The sequence below is a fragment of the Mustela nigripes genome, chromosome 4 (assembly GCF_022355385.1).
Source record: "Mustela nigripes isolate SB6536 chromosome 4, MUSNIG.SB6536, whole genome shotgun sequence".
NCBI lineage: Eukaryota > Metazoa > Chordata > Mammalia > Carnivora > Mustelidae > Mustela > Mustela nigripes.
The window spans coordinates 161628563-161649668 of NC_081560.1; the positions used below are offsets into that span (position 1 = coordinate 161628563).

Genomic DNA, 21106 nt, shown 5'->3' on the forward strand with positions numbered 1-21106 from the left:
TAGACCAATGTTAATTTCTTAGTATTAACAATGTTAACATTAGGAGTGAAGGGTTCCTTGGTAAAGGATACATGAGAATTCTTTGTACTATCTTTGCAATTTTTCTCTAAACCTAAATTATGTCAAACTTAAGATCATTCAAACAGGGGCGCCTGGGTGGCTCAGTGGGTTAAAGACTCTGCCTTCAGCTCAGGTCATGATCCCAGGATCCTGGGATCAAGCCTCACATGGGGCTCTCTACTCCGCAGGGAGCCTGCTTCCTCCTCTCTCTCTCTGCCTCTCTGCCTACTTGTTATCTCTGTCTGTCAAATGAATAAATAAAATCTTTAAAAAAAAAATCATTCAAAAAAACTTTGGCAATTTTTTAGGGGGAAAACAAAAACAGGGGAGAGGAAGAAGCACCTATACATTAACAGGGACCCAATAGCTATATCCAGCAAAAAAAAAAAAAAAATGCATACCCTTTGGTCATGCAACTTCTAGGAAAACTCTGCAATGAAAATGCCTATGAAAATTTATAAGCTAAAAAATAATCTAATTCCCAAATATGTCCAATAGTAGGCAAACTGTATACACATTAGGTTATATGTGATGAAATATTACACAGCATTAAAAATGTTCACAGCCTTTTGGGGCACCTGGGTGGCTCAGTGGGTTAAGCCTCTGCCTTCGGCTCAGGTCATGATCCCAGGGTCCTGGGATCAAGCCCCACATCGGGCCCTCTGCTCTGCGGGGAGCCTGCTTCCTCCTCTCTCTCTGCCTGCCTCTCTGCTTACTTGTAATCTCTGTCAGATAAATAAAGAAAAAATCTTTAAAAAAAAAAAATGTTCACAGCCTTTTAACAACATGGGAAATGATCATGATATAATGTTAAAAGGATGGGAATTTTAAAAACTGAATATATATTATGACCTCAAACAAAAGAAAAAAATGTTAAATACATATATTCATGGAAAGAAAATACTCCAAAACTTTTATCAGTGGTTATCTCAGGATGATTACAAGTGATTTTTCTTCTTTATACTCTTCTGGAGGTTGCACTGCTTCTATAGTGAATATTTACTATTCTTATAATCACAGAGAGAAAAATCAGGAAATAGTAAAATTATAGTTTCACCAAGACAAAGTGACAGTATTTTAAATGTAGGCAAGGAGTTCACAAGGAAGCATGAGAAAATGTTTATGCTATAATGTTTAGTGAAAAAGAGAGAGAAAAGAAAGTATGTGGTATGACCCAAACTATGTAGAAATTTATTGACAGGAAAAAGTCTGAAATACCGAAAAGGTAAACCCTGGTGGGATGAATGATTTATTCTCTTCTTAACCTTCCTCATGATGTCCTATTTTTCTAAAAAGAGCAAAAATGATGTTAGTTTTTCCTTTGTATTATCTCTAACCCTCTGCTTTCTTGATGACAAAAGTCATGACACTTGGCCCTGAACTGTTGTCTTAGTTTCCAACAAGAATTAAATCACTTCACCACTTTGAAACTGCAATAATACTCAGCCAACACCCTTGAAAATTCCAGTCATAACACGATTTACTAAATCTCAAAGTAACTTCAAAGAACGTAACAGAAAACTTCTCTTGAAGGACTCTATCAATTGTTAAGAACAGCTCAGTTCAACATTTTTCTGAGCACATGGTTTTGTCTGGCCCTAAGCTTCAGATTAGGCATAAAAAAAATAAAAACACAGATTTCCCTCAAGAAGGTCCAGTTGAATAAGAAGCCAAGAGGCTGACTATGCCTGTTCAGCTAAAATTCAAGAGGGACTGAGACAAAACAAATTTCCCAAGAAAGAAACTAACGAAGTCACGGGGATTTACTCAAACTACACTTTAGTCTCAAAATGGCAAATGAGAGACCTAATTTTGCTTCCATTAGCTCCAAAATAAACAAACTTAGCTACCAGAATTTCTACTTTCTAATATCGAACTAGGTCCCTGAATTTACCACTTTTGCTCTACTGTGCCAGCCACTTTACATAGACTCTAATCCTTATATAGTCATGAAACATGGATATTTCAATTACTATTTAAAAAACAAGGAAATTGAAATCAGAAAGATTAAATTATTTGCCAAGAAAATCTGAAGGATTTAAACTTTGGAACAATATATTGCAACTGCTGGTTCTCTCTCAGCATGCTTGGTACATGACCAAAATTAGAGAAACTCTAACCATACTTGGATCCTTCTGTTTAACTCTAAAAATCCAAGAGCCTCCACTCCTTTCTTTAATGGGACAGTAGTTCAGAGACGGCCATTGAGGTTCCACTGACAAGTCTGCTTTCCTGACCAAGCCAAGCTTGGGCCAATAAGAGCCAAAAATTAAACGAGATTCTTAGCAGTATTCATTAGTGATTCCACAACCTCGATCACATTCCAAAGCCCCACCACTGTTTCCCTGCCTTCATGTACCTGTCTAATAAGTTGTTTCTTCTTTGCTGACTCTGGCATATTGTGAACATGTTGGAACAACTCTCTCAATGCCTCTTCCGTACGCTGCTGGGTCTCCTCCTGGTGAGAGCAAGAATCTACCCAATTCCGTTTCTGAGATTTTGTCAATTGGAAGGACTTGGTAGGACATGAAGCTATCAGATCAAGATCATCCTAGAGAAAATTTAAAGAAAAGCAAATTAATATATCCTGCCAGCTTTGTTTTCAGGTTTCTACAAACCTGAAATAAAAAAGGAGAAAGAAGTGGGGAGCATGTTATGTTCATACCTAGGAATAAGAAAAAATTTAAATAGAATTATCACATGAAAAGAAATCTATTAATTACAGATGATATTAATAGCCCACTCCCAAAAATCTGCCTAGAGAACCTAAATTTATTTAGCATATTGCTATTCTAAATAGCAATGGTGGCTCAGTTGGTTAAGCGCCTGCCTTCAGCTCAAGTCATGATCCCAGGATCCTGGGATCGAGTCCCACATCGGGCTCCTTGCTCAATGGGAAGCCTGGTTCTCCCTCTGCCTGCCTCTTCCCCTGCTTATGCTCTCTCGATCACTCTCTCTCTCCTCTCTTTCTTTCCCTGACAAATAAATAAAGGCTTTAAAGAAAAAAAGAATATTGCTACCAAAAATTATATTTATGTAAGAGTACAATTTTCAGGGATGCCTTGGTGGCTGAGTGGGTTAAAGCCTCTGCCTTCGGCTCAAGTAATTATCCCAGGGTCCTGGGATCGAGCCCCGCATCGGGCTCTCTGCTCAGCGAGGGAGGCTGCTTCCCTTCCTCTCTCTCTGCCTGCCTCTCTGCCTACTTGTGATCTCTCTCTGTCAAATAAATAAATAAAAATCTTAAAAAAAAAAAAAAAAAAGGAGTTCAATTTTCAAAGCATCTTTTTATTACATGTAACTCTCACTGCTTTCCTATAAGGTAGCAGGGAAAGTATCATTTCCATCTGATAGAAGAAAAAACTGAAGTTAAGCCCTAAGTTTAAAGTCATTTAGATACTAACACGATGGAGCCATCTGGAGACCAAGTGCAAAGGCTCTTGGCTGGTGCTCTTTCCTCCCTCCAGAATATGATGGGATAACTACATAAGAGTGGTTGGTGGGAAAGAAACAACTCTCTAAGAAAAGCTACACTCCAGTTAAACTAGTTGACTAGTTGCAGTATAACTGTTTTCCTGGTCACACCAAATATTTACTGAATGAAAAGCGGAAAGAAAGAGGAGCAGACACAAGAGCATAAGATGACAGCGTAAGTTCCTAACCAAGAAAGGCTAAATAGAGATCATCAAAAAGTACTTGTGAAGTTTTTTAAACTGCTCAGTTTTGAAGCTTAATAATTATACAGTCTTATTTTTTTAAAAAAGATTTTATTTATTTGACAGAGAGAGAGTGAGAGAGAGTACAAGCAGGGGGAGCAGCAGAGGGAGAGGGAGAAGCAGGCTTCCCGCTGAGCAGGGAGCCCAATGCAGGACTTGATCCCAGGACCCTGGAATAACGACCCGAGGCGAAAGCAGAGTTAACCATCTGAGCCAACCAAGCACCCCTATAGTCTTATTAATAAATACCACACATTTGCTTTCTAAGCCCTTGTGGTCTCAAGTCTTTGAGACATTTGATAGAGTGTTACCACTGAACCTGAAACAAGAATGTATTATAGAAAACTGTGATTTATTGCTGTAAAATATTTAATACATTTGCTATTTACAGCCTGTTTATATCGTATGCTATAAGAATGCACAGGGGGTGAGGGGCACCTGGGTAGCTCAGTCATTGGGCATCTGCCTTCGGCTCAGGTCATGATCCTGGCATCCTGGGATCGAGCCCCATATCTGGCTCCCTGCTTGGCGTGCAGCCTGCTTCTCCCTCTCCAGCACCCCTGTGCTTGTATTCCCTCTCTCACTATCTCTCTCTGTCATAAATAAATAAAATCTTAAAAAAAAAAAAAAAAAAGATGCACAGGTGCTTTATGGAACTCTTTAAGCAAGCAGTCTACACCATCACTCATATGTACAGGATACCATCCAGCAGTGGTGTATCTCTGAGAGGAAACAAGATGACTATGTGGGGGCCCTCTTATTTCAACATGTAACTTTCATCTCAGTCTTTCACCTTATCTCAAACTGAGTAGATAACTTTGAACTATAACAGTAACAATATTTTGGGGTCCCTGGATGGCTCAGTTGGTTAAGCATCTGCCTTCGGCTCAGGTCATGATCCCATGGTTCTAGGATCAAGCCCCACATCAGGCTCCCTGCTCAGCAAAAAGCCTGCTTCTCCCTCTCCCACTCCCCCTGCTTGTGTTCCTTCTCTTGCTGTCTCTCTCTCTCTCTCTGTGTCAATTAAATAAATAAAGAAAATCTTTAAGAAAAACAAAAAACAGTAACAACATTTTATTTTCCATGTTCCAAAAACATTTATTTTCCATTTTTACTTTCCATTTGCCTTTACTCTGATTTCACACTTCGTTTTAAAACTCCACTAATCTTAATTAACTCTCTCATTGTTTGGGCTAAGATCAATTTCCTATTCTTACCTTTGATGCTTGAGTTCTGGAGCCCAAATAGTGCAATCTGGCACATTCCCGAATATAAACAGGAGCCTGGGCAGGATATAAAAAGAAAACCAAGAACAAGTAGTTAGCAGTATCTAAAATTCTTTCAGACCACAAGAATAGTGATTCTTGAAATAATCTGACTGGCAATCCTTAAAATGCCCTATTCCATAGCTTCCTTTCTCTTGCCACCAAATGGTATCTCAACAGATTTCTGATAGGAAAACTGTTTTTGAAAAGATAGTACTATAGTTTAAAAAATCAAATATGGCATGTATATACTCAAATGAGCCAGAAACAAAAATACAGACATTTGTAGTAATGTTTATCTTTGACAAAAACTACCCCAAAAGGGGCACTTTGGTGGTTCAGTCAGTTAAGCAGGCAGCTCTTGATTCCAGCTCAGGCCACGATCTCAGAGACCTGGGACTGAGCCCCATGTGGGGCTCCAAGTTCAGTGGGGAGTCTGCTTGAGTTTCTCTTCCACTGACCCTCCACATTCACACATATGCTCTTTCTAAAGAAAGAAATCTTTAAAAAAAGAAAAAGAAAAAAAAACCTTACAAATTACAAGTGGTCCCTAAGTCACATTTTAAAATCACTGTACAGAAAATACCATTTAGAATTACTATGGGGTAACAAGAGAAAAGAAAGAATTTAGTTTATTGATACATTGCACAGAATTCTATGACACCATACCCTGAATCAATCCCAGCAGAACTGTCAAATAATACAACTGCTATGGGAGAGAATTCGGTAACATCTAAGAAAATTACATTTGCATTTACCCTTAAACCCAGAAATCTCACTTTTGGAAAACCATCCTGATGATATATCTCCAGAAATCAAAAACATACTTGGATGATATTAATCGAAGATTAAATACAACCTAAACGCCTATTAATAGAGAACTGGTTGAAGTGAATTTTTACACATCCATATAACATATGACTATCTAGTCATTAAAAATGAAAGAAGAGGGGCTTCTGGGTGGCTCAGTGGGTTAAGCCTCTGCCTTCGGCTCAGGTCATGATCTCAGTATCCTGGGATGGAGCCCCGCATCAGGCTTTCTGCTCAGCAGGGAGCCTGCTTCCTCCTCTCTCTCTCTCTCTGCCTGCCTCTCCACCTACTTGTGATCTCTGTCTGTCAAGTAAGTAAATTAATTTAAAAAAAAAAAGTGAAAGAAGAGGGCAGCCCTGTCGGGACCCTTCTCACTCTTCAGAGCTTTTTCTGTATATTCACTTAATAAACTTCTATTGCTTTACTCATAAATAAATAAATAAGAAAGAAGAGAGGGAGTAAGGGACAGAAAAAATACTTTATGAACTAATAGGAGTAATTTCCAGTATCTACTGTTGAGTGAGACAAGTTAGAAACAGTATATAAAGTACCTGTGTAAGAAAGAAGAGGAAATAGGAACATACATACACATACACACTTATTTGTTTTTACAAAAAGAAACACAAGGGGCGCTTGGGTGGCTCAGTGGGTTAAGCCTCTGCCGTTGACTCAGGTTATGATCTCAGGGTTATGGGATCGAGCCCCACATCAGGCTCTCTGCTCAGCAGGGAGCCTGCTTCCCCCTCTCTCTCTCTCTGCCTGCCTCTCTGCCTATTTATGACCTCTGTCTGTCAAATAAATAAATAGAATCTTTAAAAAATTAAAAAAAAATTTTTTTTAAAAAGAAACACAAAGAGAACCAGGATATAAATGAGAAAATCATGAAAATGGTTAGGACAATGACTGAGATTTATCTAAGTACACCTTTTTGTGAAGTTTAGACTTTTGAACCATATAAATATTCTAGAGATTCAAAAAAATACAATTAGGGGCACCTGGGCGGCTCAGTGGGTTAAAGCCTCTGCCTTTAGCTCAGGTCATGATCCCAGGATCCTGGGATCGAGCCCCGCATTGGGCTCTCTGCTCAGCAGTGAGCCTGCTTCCCCCCATCTCTCTCTCTCTGCCTGCCTCTCTGCCTACTTGTGATCTCTGTCAAATAAATTTTTTTTTTAAATCTTTAAAAAAAATGAACTAATCATTTCTTTTTAAAAAGAATTTTAATCTACTTCTTGCCCTCACAGAGACTAAATGCAATGATACTCCAGAAACAATGAGTGTAACTAGTGTCACTCAAAGAAACCAGGGCTCCTTGAAGAAAATAAGTGATTCCAGGCCCAGGGCAGAGCAAATGCAAAGTGAGCTGGGGACATTTTTATGCCAGGAAGGAAACAGACTAATGGAATCCTGTCAAAGAGACAGAGCAGGAAGAGCTTGCCAGGGCTCTCACTGGCCAAATCTGAGACAAGTTGAAAATTAAAATGAACTGAAATTGACTTAAGACTTTGAGTAACTACAAGCCTATGAGTCTATAGAAACAGAAGAAAGGAAAGCTCTCTTCCAAAGAAAAAAGTCAACTAATAAAGATTAAACAGTAGAATTAGAAAGCAACTATTTTGTAATACCGAATATAATCATAGATTCCAACAGGATTATCAATGGATGCTAAAATTATTACATTAGGTAATCACCCTCCAGGTTACTTACTAATTGCGAAGAGAGAAGTATACCTTTATAACTGAGAGATGTGGCAGTTAGCAAAATTAGCATCCCTGAGAGGGAGACAATCCGACATCCTGTACCTCCTAATGTGATGCAATCTGACGCAATACGATGTACACAAACACCAGCTGTGAAGCTTCCCCAAATACCTTTAACGTGAATCTAATCAAGCCTCTAGACCTAACTTACAGTTTACAGGAACTACAAAAAAAAAGGGACAGAGAACAAGTCAAATAACCTTGAGAAAACAAAAAGACAAATTTAGGATATGGAATATTCTATAACTCAATTGGCCTGTATGCGTCAACAAATCAATGACATGAAGGAAAAGCATCAGGACTGTTCCAGATTAAAAGTGTGAAAATCAGGGGTGCCTGGGTGGCTCAGTGGGTTAAAACCTCTGCCTTCAGCTCCGGTCATGATCTCAGAGTCCTGGGATCCAGCCCCACATCAGGCTCTCTGTTCAGCAGGGAGCCTGCTTCCTCCTCTCTCTCTCTGCCTGCCTCTCTGCCTACTTGTGATCTCTGTCTGTCAAATAAATAAATAAAATCTTAAAAAAAAAAAAAAGAAAAGTGTGATAATCAAAAGCAATATATAAACCTCCATTACCTTATGTTATTAAAAACAGCAGCTATGAAATACACTCTTAGGATTTACTGGGGGAATTTGAATCTAGACTGAATATTAGCTAATACGCAATTCTTATTAATCTTCTTAGGATAATGGTACTGTGACTATTAGGAGAATGTTCGCAGAAGATGCATGCTTCAGTATTTTTTTTTTTTTAAGATTTTATTTATTTATTTGACAGAAATCACAAGTAGGCAGAGAGGCAGGCAGAGAGAGAGAGAGGAGGAAGCAGGCTCCCTGCTGAGCAGAGAGCCCGATGCGGGGCTGGATCCCAGGACCCTGAGATCATGACCTGAGCCGAAGGCAGCGGCTTAACCACTGAGCCACCCAGGCACCCCATGCTTCAGTATTTATATATGAAGTATTACGATGTCTGCAATTTACCATCAGGGGTTCAGCCAAAAACAAAACAAACAAACAAAAATGAATATATGGAATAAGATAAAGCAGATATGGCAAATGGTAACATTTGTTGAACCTCAGAACAGTGAGTGTTCAATGTTTTACAACTTTTATCTATATTTGAAAAACTTCAGAATGAAGTTTTAAAAAAAGAGTCTTGAGACAAAAACCTTAAGACACCTACAGTTCAATTTTCTTTTTAAGATTTTATTTATTTATTTGACGGAGAGACAGCAAGAGAGGGAACAAAAGTGGGGGGAGGGGGAGAGGGAGGAGGCTTCCCGCCATCAGGGAGCCCTACGCAGGGCTTGACCTGAGCTGAAGGCAGACACTTAAAGACTAATTTAATTTTTACCTTGGTAAACTATAAAGACAGAGCTCAAAACCAAAAGAAATTTCCTCCAAACAAGACTATGACAGAGCCCATACCCACTTATTCTACGAAATTCACTTTTAAAAAAAAAAACAGGTGTCTGGTGGCTCAATCAGTGGAGCATGCGACTTTTGATTTTGGGGTTGTGAGTTCAGGCCCCGTGTTGGGTGTAGAGATTACTTTTTAAAAAGTTAAAATTAAAAAAAAAAAAGAGAGCAGCACCAGATCCAAGATGGCGGCCAGCAGGAGGCTGATGAAGGAGCTTGAAGAAATCCGCAAATGTGGAATGAAAAACTTCCGTAACATCCAGGTTGATGAAGCTAATTTATTGACTTGGCAAGGGCTTATTGTTCCTGACAACCCTCCATATGATAAGGGGGCCTTCAGAATCGAAATCAACTTTCCAGCAGAGTACCCATTCAAACCACCGAAGATCACATTTAAAACAAAGATCTATCACCCAAACATCGATGAAAAGGGGCAGGTCTGTCTGCCAGTAATTAGTGCTGAAAACTGGAAGCCAGCAACCAAAACCGACCAAGTAATCCAGTCCCTCATAGCACTGGTGAACGACCCCCAGCCCAAGCACCCACTTCGGGCTGACCTAGCTGAAGAATACTCTAAGGACCGTAAAAAATTCTGTAAGAACGCTGAAGAGTTTACAAAGAAATACGGGGAGAAGCGACCTGTGGACTAAACTCTGCCGCGACCGATTCCAGCGAGTGTGAGCGGAGACCCTGAACAGCGCATTCAGACACCCCGCAAAGCAGGACTCTGTGGAAAATTGACACGTGCCGCCGCCTGGCGTTTGCTTGTGGCAGTTACTAACTTTCTACAGTTTTCTTAATCAAAAGTGGTCTAGGTAACCTGTAAAGAAAGGATTAAAAATTTAAGATGTTCTAAAAAAAAAAAAAAAAAAAAGAAAAAACAAAAATAGTTCTGCCCCCAAAAGTCACTCTCTCTAAAAACAAAGCAAAACATGGGGTGCCTGGTGGCTCAGCTGGTTAAGCATCTACCTTCAGCTCAGGTTAGGATCCCGGGGTCCTGGGATCGAGCCCCACATTGGGTTCCTTGCTTAGCCAGGAATCTGCTGCTCTCTCTCCCTCTGACCCTCCCCCCACTCGTGCTCTCTTTCAAAACCTTTAAGAAAGTAAAATATAATTATAAAAACAAAATAAAACAAAAAACATTCTTTGTCCTGTTGTCCTTTATCTACTGTTCTAATCCACTTATCTAGATCTTGACCTCTAATGGATGAAAATCTTTGACCTGAGCACCCAAGCCTGTGATGCAGCCCTCTGTTTGCCAGCCTATTAAGATTCTGATTTTTCATTTCTAAACTCTAGACTCTGGATCACTCACCATCCTACAGTCAATAAATCCTAGGATGGCCTCTATGTTCACACCCTGCATTTACTACAGAACTATAGTCATCACAATAGTATGCTACCAATATACAGACAAACATATAGACTAACTGTATAGAACAGAGAGTCCAGAAATAAACCCTCACAGATATGGTCAAATGAGTTTCAATAAGAATGCCAAGACTATTCAATGGGAAAAGGACAGGTTTTCAACAAATGATGCTGGGAAAACTAGATATCCATAGCAAAAGAATAAGGCTGGACACTTACTTAATACCATATAGGAAAATTATCTCAAAATAGATTCATAACCTAAATATAAGACCTAAAACTAAAAAAACTTTTTTAAAAGCATACAACAAAAAGTTTTGCAGCACTGGATTTGGCAGTGATTTCTTAGATGTGACACAAAAGGCAGAGTCAACAAAAAGAAAAAAATAAACAAATGGGAGACTTCACTAAAAATTTCCAATTTTGTGTACCAAGACTCTATTAACTGAGTAAAAAGGCAACCCACAGAATGGGAGGCAATATTTGCACATCATATATCTATCCAGATATATATGAAGAACTCCTACAACTCAACAATAAAAGAGCAACCCAATTTAAAAATGGGCAAAGGCCTTGAACAGACATTTCTCCAAAGAAGACAAGCAAACAAGCAATAAGCACGTGAAGATGCTCAACGACTCACAAATCATTAAGGAAATGCAAATCAAAACTACAATGAGATACCACCTCATAACTATCACCAAAAAAAACCACAAAATAACAAAATAACTGTTGGTAAGGATGTGAAGAAATGGGAAATCTTGTACATCACTGGCAGGAATGTAAAATGATACAGTCACTATAGAAAACAGTATGGCAGTTCAGTGAGAATTACCATGTAATCTAGCAATTCCACTTCTAGATACCCAAAAGAATTAAAAGTAAAAGCAGTGTCTTGGGGCACTTGGGTGGCTCAGGGGGTTAAAGCCTCTGCCTTTGGCTCAGGTCACGAGCTGGGATCCAGCCCTGCATGAGGCTCTCTGCTCGGCGGGGAATCTGCTTCCTCCTCTCTCTCTGCCTGCCTCTCTGCCTACTTGTGATCTCTGTCTGTCAAATAAATAAATAAAATCTTAAAAAAAAAAAAAAAAAAAGGAGTGTCTCAAAAAAGATATTTGTATACCCATGTTCATAGCAGCATTATCCACAGGAGCTAAAACATGGGAGCAACCCAAGTGTCCTCAACAGATAAATGATAAGCAAATGTGATATATACAATGAAAGGGATATTACTGATCCTTAAAAAAGGAAGGAAATTGTGACAAATACTACAACGTGGATGAACCTTGAAAACATGCCAAGTGAAATAAGCTAATCACAAGAAGTGTGATTCCACTTATATGAAGAACTTAGTCAATTCTCTCTCAATTCTCAGCTTTTCCAGATGGCAAGACACTACAATTGAGAAATTCACTATCAGGAAAGTTTGCTCTACATAAAAGACCAAGACTATGACTGTGCAACTTTTTGTTTGAATCTTAGAAACATCAAAAGGTCAAAATTTCCAGTCATACAAAGGGCCCATTCAAGAGAATAAAGATTGTCTCAATCAAATGAGAGGGCCTCTAGGAAGCAGAAAAGGTACTATTCCTCAGTCTTCTCACCAGGAGACCATGGTAGAAAAGGGTTTGTCTTCAAAAGATCTGTATATGTGGGTTTTGTATAATGGAGTGACTCCCTCTGAAATCCACAGAACCACAAAGTTGAGAAAATTATGTGGCCAGAAATATTGACAGTTTGGACTAAAAGGGACAAGGTACAAAATGAAAAGAGACTGTCAGAGCCTCAAAATCCTACTGACAGGAAGCAGGCAGGATAAATTCACCCAACTGCAAATACACACCGGCTTTCATGAAAAAGGAAAAATGACTCAGTGGAGCCAATTAACCTACTCAGCCTCCAGATACCTTCCTATTCCTCCTCACCTTGGCTATTTTCTCTGGGTTTTGCCACTGTCCAACCTGGTTTCAAGTCCCAATCAGGACCTTTTTGGTTGTCATCCTTACATCCCTGATGAGAATCCCACCATGCTTCAACCTCCTTATCTTGTTACCACCCAAATCCCAGCCCTTACTTACCTTAAAAAGTTTCTGGGAGTGTTTGATCATAAAAGCCATCCCATTGTTTAACTTTGTGATATTTTCTTGAAGGTCATTTGCAGTGACCTATTCAGAGGAAAAGAAATCAAAAGAGGGGGATTAAGAGCTGGGAAATGGGGGCACCTGGGTGGCTCAGTGGGTTAAAGCCTCTGCCTTCGGCTCCGGTCATGATCCCAGGGTCCTGCGATCAAGTCCCACATCAGGCTCTCCACTCAGGGGGGAGCCTACTTCCTCCTCTCTCTTTCTCTGCCTGCCTACTTGTGATCTCTATCTGTCAAATAAATAATAAATAAAATCTTAAAAAAAAAATTAAAAAAGAGCTGGGAAATGGAAGAGATACTCCATTTACTTACCAATAAGCTTATTTTTTCAAAGATACAGTGGCTTTTTTCCCTAACAACAGTGCTTCTAATATAATGTTTAATTCTGGAAAGGCCTTTTGGTTCAGCAGGGTTTCTACTGAAAATGACATAACCTAAGAGAAACCAGGTATCCCTGAAGTTACCAAAAAATCCTTGAAAAACAATCTTTGTTTCCTAATTCTGCTCGAGAATTATACATGCAAGCAGAGCTGCTAAAGAGCATCTAGTCTGGGGGATGCCTGGGTGGCTCAGTTGGTTGGACAACTGCCTTCGGCTCAGGTCATGATCCCAGAGTCCCGGGATCGGGTCCCGCATCCGGCTCCCAGCTCCAGAGGGAGTCTGCTTCTCTCTCTGACCTTCTCCTCGCTCGTGTTCTCTCTCACTGTGTCTCTCTCAAATAAATAAATAAAATCTTAAAAAAAAAAAAAAAAAGAGCATCTAGTCTGGGATTCAAAATGGGCAGGAAGAATGGAATCTATACCAACCATCAAAGACACTGCCTCTTCAGAGAAACTGGAGTTTCTCCAAAAGGTGAGAGAACTGTCACTACTAGTTGATACCAAAGGTGACATCTGTTTCTTAAAAACACATAAGTTCATTGATTTTCTTCTTGTTTCTCCTGCCTCTAAAAAAGAGCACTTGAGCATCTCTACTATCCCAAAGCCTCATATCTCTGTTACTTAATCTGTTTGCTTTTACCAAGATCTCTTAATATTTTTTTATAGGCAGAGATTACTCACTTTTTTCATAATTTCAGCTGGCTGGTTCTAAAATTCTTTCATTAGGAGGCTTGACCTCCTTAATACAGACAAATGTTGGTGTGTCCTTTTATTCTTACCCACCTCCCCCGAAACCTTTGTCTGGGCAGAGGTTCTTCCTGGCCTAGAAGATCACATTTTTTTCACTCGTTACTTGTTATGTAAAATATTGGATACTACTCCTTTCCCTTTTTTTTTTTTTTTTTTGGTAAAGTAAACTCCATGAGCCCATTGTGTGGCTGGAACTCAGGACCCAAGATCAAGTTTCAGCAAGCTCTACTGACTGAGCCAACCAGGCATTCCACAACTGCTCTCCTTAATCTTCCTTTTCTCATTTTTTATAATCCCAAAAATCTTTTATAAGTCACCATACCCTATCTATTTCTAGTCCAACAACCTTATGAGGTAAGTGATAAAGTACTAATTTATGCCCAGTTTACAGAAGAAGAGCCTAAGTATAAAAAAGGCAAAGGATGGGCACCTGGGTGGCTCAGTGGGTTAAGCCTCCGCCTTCAGCTCAGGTCATGATCTCAGGGTCCTGGGATCAAGTCCCGCATCAGGCTCTCTGCTCAACGAAGAACCTGCTTCCCCCTCTCTCTGCCTACCTCTCTGCCTACTTGTGATTTCTCTGTGTATGTGCCAAATAAATAAAATCTTAAAAAAAAAAAAAAAGGGAAGGGGCAAAGACACAGATAATATAGCTGGTTTACAGCTTCTAACCCAAATATTCTGGCTTCCAATTCCATCATGCAATAAAACCCACATTATGAATGGGCCGGAACAGGGGCACCTGTGTGGCTCAGTCAGTTGGGCATCTGCCTTGGCTCAGGTCATGACCCCGGAGTCTCAGGACTGAGCTCTGCATCAGGCTCCCTCCTCAGCTGCAAGTCTGCTTGTCCCTCTGCCCCTCACCCTGCTCATGTTCCCTCCCTGCCTCCCTCTCTGTCAAATAAACAAATAAAATCTTAAAATATATTATATATTTATATATATCATATATATATATATACATATTATTTATATATATATATATATATGGGCAGGAACATAAAGGAACCTAAAGCTACATGCCTCCAGGTCAAAAATTAGTTCAAAAGACTTTTAATAATTTATTTCTCACTTAAGTCACTGAGAAAGCCATGGTCTCAATAATAAAAAACACATTCAGCTTTTTCCAAGGAAAGCATATCTACAAGAAACAGAAAAGTCAGGATAAGGCAGGACTGTTCTATATCATCTTACCTAAAAGCTTAGTGACATTATCCTGTAAAACTATATGGTTCTTGGGACGCCTGGGTGGCTCAGTTGGTTAAGCACTGCCTTCGGCTCAGGTCATGATCCCAGTGTCCTGGGATCGAGTCCCACATCAGGCTCCTTGCTCGGCAGGGAGCCTGCTTTTCCCTCTGCCTCTGCCTGCCTCTCTGTCTGCCTGTGCTCGCTCGCTCTCTCTCCCTCTATCCCTGAAAAATAAATAAAATCTCAAAAAAAAAAATTTTTTTTTAAAAGAAAAAAACCAAAACTATATGGTTCTAGTCTAAATTTATACTACACAATCTTCAGAAATTAACCTAATTTTTCAAAAGCCCTTCCTGTTAAGAAGGAATATGACCAGCCAAAATGAGTATTCTAGTTTAGTTAGTAGCTACAATTTTCTACTAAGAGCTTCCATTAATAAATTATCTTTCAAGTTTATCAGAGATTGATTTATACATGAGGTTACAAGAATTGGCCCCTTCAAGTTTAATGACTCCCAAATGAACTAACAAAGTATGTTCCTAACATTGTAAAGCTGAAGAGTAGACCTTGGACCCTTGATAACCTCACCAAGGTACAGCCCCAGGATGAGGCCAACCCCAAGAAAACCAAGCAATCTTTGCTCTTCCCCTCAACACTCACATTTTTCGGCCACAGGACATGGGGTGCAAACATAAGGGCAAGGTTATAGGCAGACATCTTATTCTTGTCTTGTTTCTTTGCTGTCTGGTACAGGAGATCAAGCAGTAACTTCAGCAAGTTACGATTGGGTGGAGGGAGAATGAGGAAGAGCAACTGGAGAGCCTCAATTTGCCGCTCCTTATCTGGAACATTGGTCTTGTTTCCTTTATCATCAAACTGCATCAAATCTTGAGGACAAAAGAAATGATTGCAAAGGAGGGAGAAAATACAAGGAAGAAAAATCAACATGCCTACTATTATCCTCCCCTCAACTCCAATCCAAAAAAGGATGAAAAAAAGAATCAGGCATAAACACAGATTATAACAAAATATAATAGTGTCAGTATTCAATAATAAAAAAAATAATAAAAATTTTAAATAGGCACAAGACTTGAAAAAACATTTCTCCAAAGAAGATATACAAACGGCCAATAAGCATTTGTATATTCTATATCACTAGCTATCAGGGAAAAGTAAATTAAAACCACAATGAGATACTACTTTATACCCACTAGTATGGCATAACCAACAAACTGAAAATAACAAGTGTTGGCAAGAATGATGAGAAAATTAAACCCTCCAACATTGCTGGTAGGAACGTAAAATGGTGCATTTCGGAAGACAGTTTGGCAGTTCCTCAGAAAGCTAAACATAGTGTTACCATATGACCCAGCAATTCCATTCCTAGATAAATATTCTTAGGGATACAGAGAAACAAAAACATGTCCACACAGATCTTTGACAATGCCACCGCCTCACTTTTCCTTACCCAGATATTTTACTGTTAGAAGAAATATGACAATGAATTATGTGGGAATAGGAGGATGATCCACACAGCTCCCCCATGGAATCAGAATCACTGTTTCTCCCCAAAGAAGCTACACACATTATCAATAAAAACAATCCCCTTGATAATCAGAACTTCAAAGGTCACAAATAACCATTTGGATATAATTCTAAATCCTGAAAATGATTATGCTGTGTTGTGTTTTAAACTATTTAACTTCAATAATAATTCCAAGTTTAGGAAAGGCAGACAATATTTCTAAAAACTATTCTCTGTTAACATGAAACTGAAAACAAAAATCCCTTCCAGTTATCAGCAAGGCATACCAAATGCTACAATTGTGCCACACCTCAATATGATCACAAGGAACAGTGAGTCATGGGGTGGGGGAGCAGAGGATTTCAAATATTGCACTAAATTAACTCAACAGAAAAGTGAACAGAATAAGCATTCTTCATGTTAACACTTATAAAAAAAGTATCACATTTTCTATATCTTTTTCGAGATCCAACTTTATTTCTCTCCAAAATAATTATAAAGTTATATAACATTCTAATAATATTTATTCATTTGTATAATTCAGATTGCCACTGAGAGTGCTAAAAAAAAACAAATCTACCCTTATGAGATTTTACAAATTCAAAGCTAGTTTTTTAAGTAGTAAAAATTAGAGACACCTGGGTGGCTCAATCACCTGAAAGTCTGCCTTCAGCTCGGGTAGTGATTCCAGGGTCCTACGATGGAATCCCACATCAGCCTCCTTGCTCAGCAGGAGGTCTGTTTCTCCCTCTGCCTGCAGCTCCCCTGCCTTGTGCACTCCCCCTCCCTCCCTCTCTCTCTCTGACAAATAAATAAATAAAATCTTAAAAAAAAAAAAAAGTAGTAAACATTACTCAACAGAAAAACTTATATTTTCCTTAAAATTAGAAAGAAAGAGGAAAATGGCCAAGGGCAGAAACCAAGTGAATGCAGTACGGATTTTGATGCCCCGTGCTCTGAGTGCCTATAGCAACCTAAGAGCTGTGCAGTCTAAGAATGAATTCCCCACCGCACAGACATAAAAGAGAATGAGGGAAATATGAGCTGAAAATGGAACATCCACAAGAGAAAAAGAATATATGCAAGTATTTGTTTGTAAATGTGTAAAATACCTCTGAAAGGATACACTAAAAATCAATTGCCCTGGTTGCCTCCAGGAAGAAAAACTGGGTATTGGGAAACAGAGGTGGGAGAGGGGCTTTTTGTTCTATACTTTTATGAATCTTTTTGAATTTTGAACCGTGTGAATGTACTGCTTATTTAGAAAACAAATAAAATTATTTTCACGAAACAAGTTTCCAAGATTACAGATGATCTCAACTGAGCCATATTAAGACTTAGCTAAAGCCCCAAACCACTGCAAATATAACAAACCTGCAACCACCTCAGGTACGTGAATCAATCCACAGAAAAGCATTCATTTATTAAGCAACTAAAATATTCAAAGCACAATGCTTTGTGACTCATCAGGGATACAAGAATAAATAAAACCCAGAATTTATCATCAAAGAAGCTGATTTAACAAGAAAAACACCTGAAAACCTAATTAGCCAATACTACCCAGAAAGCCCAAAATACCATGAAGTCTTAACCAATTTTGGCAGAAGTACTGCTATGGGTTACAAACAACAGAAAATGCCAAACAACTTTACTCAATCCAAAGAAATGTATTCATTTACACCTCCTTCTCACCCCCTATACTCACCAGCAATTTTGAGGTGTGCATGGAAATGTTTATGAGTCAGCAGGGGCTCAGGTAGCTCTCCCAGAAACATCTTCAGCAAGGTAGCAACGTCATTTGAATGAAACTCTCCTGATTCCAAGTCAATATCAGTTCCATTATTGAGAGCATCTCTTAAAATCTGCTGTCGGACACTATTCCCTGGAACTCTAAACAAACCCTCTACTCTCAAGTCTGTTTAGCATGGAAAAAACAGAGGACATGCAAAAAGAAGTCACAATTAAAATAAGTCATCTAAAAGACTATGCTTATAAAACCTTTTATAAAGACCTTGAAGGAGGTTTTCTCCCCATTTCCCAGAAAAGTTTTAAATCTACTGGCCTATAAGGAGACTTGTCTGAACATCCCTGAGCCTTGGGGACAGTATGCCCAGGACTAGGCACATTCAGAGACTGAATTTTACCTAAACAGTGACTGGAATGAGCTTGAAAAATAAGTTGGAAGAAAGCCAAATCTCCTAGAAGGCTCCTTCCCTTTGGTTATCTCAGATTTTGTCTGGAAGGAATGAATTCATCTGTGGTAGTCTGTTGCTCCTATAAATGGTTTCTCAGTCCAAAATGAATCTAGAGTCTCTGCACTGCCCCAGAAATCAGAATTCTAACCTATCAGATCACCTTTCGGACTGAGACTCCCAGAAGCTTAGGATCGCCAACTGAACTGTTTTTCCGTTCCAACTAGGTTCTAAACTAATATAAGAGGATTAAGAAAGATGAGAATTAGAGTTTTGGTTCAATCTGGAAGAACCATGAGAGTTCATGTTTTCAACTTAGGTACATATTTATTTTTGTATAGCCCCCTAATTCAGGGGTTCAAGTTCAAATGCCTTTAGAGGGCCAGACAGATAATAATAAATGAATGAATGGGAACCAGAACAAACTAGAGAGTACATACTTGTGCTCCAGCTGATTGTGCCCAAGGGAGGGTCCCAAGATACTAGATCTTCTTATCACCCAAAGAATTAAAAAACCTGGACATTCCCCATTCCCCACTGATAACTGATTTGATTTTTACTTTAATCCTTTCCCAACCAAACAAAATGTGAATGTAAAGGACTCAAGTCCTTACCCCATCAGTTTGCAACCTCTGCTCTAGCTCCTACCAGAATGCCCCACATAAAAAAGTCAAAAATAAGCATTTGTATTGAATTTGTCAAAGTATCACATACACCACACATTTCACAACACTCAACTGTACCAACCACTTACAGCAAGACATAACCAGCATGACCACAAAATAAATAAGCATTAAGCAAAGAATATATTTTAATTATAGAATTCCAGAGATGAAAACTATCTTTAGTGATAAATCATAGTCCCTTGAGTAAAGATCATGATTCTTTATAATTTATTTTTCCAGAAAAAAAAAAAGCCTGAGTCTAGAAGAAAATGTGATTTTATAGATACTATCTAATTTATCTACATCTTTGAGAGTATAAAACAAACCAATATATGAGATGAAATTTAAAAGGGAATATATTTAGGGGAGCCTGGGTGGCTCAGTGGGTTAAAGCCTCTGCCTTCAGCTCAGGTCATGATCTCAGGGTCCTGGGATAGAGCCCCACATGGCGGGGCGGGGGGGGGGGGTAGTCTCTGCTCAGCAGGGAGCCTGCTTCCCCCTCTCTCTCTGCCTGCCTCTCTGCCTACTTGTGATCTCTCTCTGCCAAATAAATAAATAATAATCTTAAAAAAAGGGGGGGGAATATATTTAGAAACATGCCACCTAAAATTATCATTGGTTAGTATCTTTTGTTCATTGGCACCTACTTACTCAAGGAAGTTAGCTTTCAACAGAAAACTGACAATTCTTCATTAACAAAGAATAATAAAATCTTGAGAACTCTTACTTTTGTGTAGATACTCAATTAGTTGGTATATCTGGGCAATGCCTTCCTCCGTCAATGGGGATCCAAATACCACTCCTTTTTCTAAAAAATCATACAACAGGAGAGAGCTATATTTTCCATATATAGTATAAAATCATCATTCTTAAAGCCACTCACGCATCCTATATTACAGTTCAGCAAATGCTTTCACAGATTCAATAAACAGAACCTTAAAGCTAGAAGTACACCCAAAAATTCAACAACTCTCAATCAACTCTCCACAAGTTTAATATTAGTCATAGCTTCCTTAAAGGCAAAGACCATCTTCTTAGTTAAGTAACAATACCTAGTGTGTTGATATTTAACTTAAAAGAAAAAGTGAGGTGCCTGGGTGGCTCAGTCAGTTGAGCATTCCACTCTTGGTTTCAGCTCAGGGCATGATCTCAGGGTCCTGAGATCAAGCCCTGCACTGGCCTTCAAGCTCTCACAGAGTACATGAGATTCTCTCTTTCCCTCTCCCTTTGCCACCTCCCCCACTCCAGCCCATGCATTCTAAGATAAATAAATAAAACCTTCAAAATAGAATAATAAATAAACAAAATTTAGAACCAGGACTGTCGAAGTATGACAGAATAATAAATAAACAAAATTTACAACCACGACTGTCAAAGTATGACATATACATTGGTATATGCGTGATCTGTTATAATGTTCAAACTTTTTTTCTACCATAAATGATTTTCTTATACTTAATAAAATAGTACCTCTTTAATATCTTATCAAAAGCAGTCCACAATTTATTTTCTAGGAAGGCTTTTATTTTGGATGACTCATAGGTATCTGCCTTATCAAAGCAGTCCATAGAATGAAAACATTCGAAAACTGCAGTAAAGAAAGTTCAAACTTTCTTTACTGTACTCTCCAGCTATGTCATAGGGCATGAAAATCAAGGTAACTACCTAAACTGAATCATGTCACCTTTCTCAGGGACTGATATACTTGCTTTAGTTTAGCTACTTTATAAATTTTTATTGCTAACCTGAGATTTTACTACTTAAGAAAATGAGAAAAATGCCCCCCCCCCCAAAAAAACATCTTTACATAATAGCAACTCAGTGAAAGTACAGATATGAGGAGGTGAAGCCCAGGGAGCAGCTGCAGCCTGCCCGCCCTTCA

At 38.9% G+C, this 21106-nt stretch overlaps 2 protein-coding genes across 3 annotated transcripts in view; one reads left to right on the forward strand and one right to left on the reverse strand.

The window, feature by feature from the left end:
• Positions 1-21106, reverse strand: part of ARHGAP19 (Rho GTPase activating protein 19) — a 66753-nt gene that overhangs the window by 18210 nt on the left and 27437 nt on the right. For both annotated transcript variants that reach the window (XM_059398256.1, XM_059398255.1), the window contains exons 3-8: positions 19952-20032; positions 18073-18282; positions 15503-15729; positions 12466-12552; positions 4991-5056; positions 2420-2611 (exon numbers count right to left, since the gene is read on the reverse strand). In XM_059398256.1, the coding sequence (XP_059254239.1) occupies positions 2420-2611; positions 4991-5056; positions 12466-12552; positions 15503-15729; positions 18073-18282; positions 19952-20032 (863 nt within the window). The remainder of the gene's footprint in view (positions 1-2419; positions 2612-4990; positions 5057-12465; positions 12553-15502; positions 15730-18072; positions 18283-19951; positions 20033-21106) is intronic.
• Positions 9191-9875, forward strand: LOC132015349 (ubiquitin-conjugating enzyme E2 L3-like). The gene has a single exon (XM_059395911.1). It carries the CDS (start codon positions 9205-9207, stop codon positions 9667-9669), a length of 465 nt encoding a protein of 154 aa, XP_059251894.1. The 5' UTR covers positions 9191-9204; the 3' UTR covers positions 9670-9875.

What these genes read in the sequence shown, in the direction of transcription:
- LOC132015349 (XM_059395911.1), top strand. Translation starts at nt 9,205, where the DNA reads ATGGCGGCCAGCAGGAGGCTGATGAAGGAGCTTGAAGAAATCCGCAAA.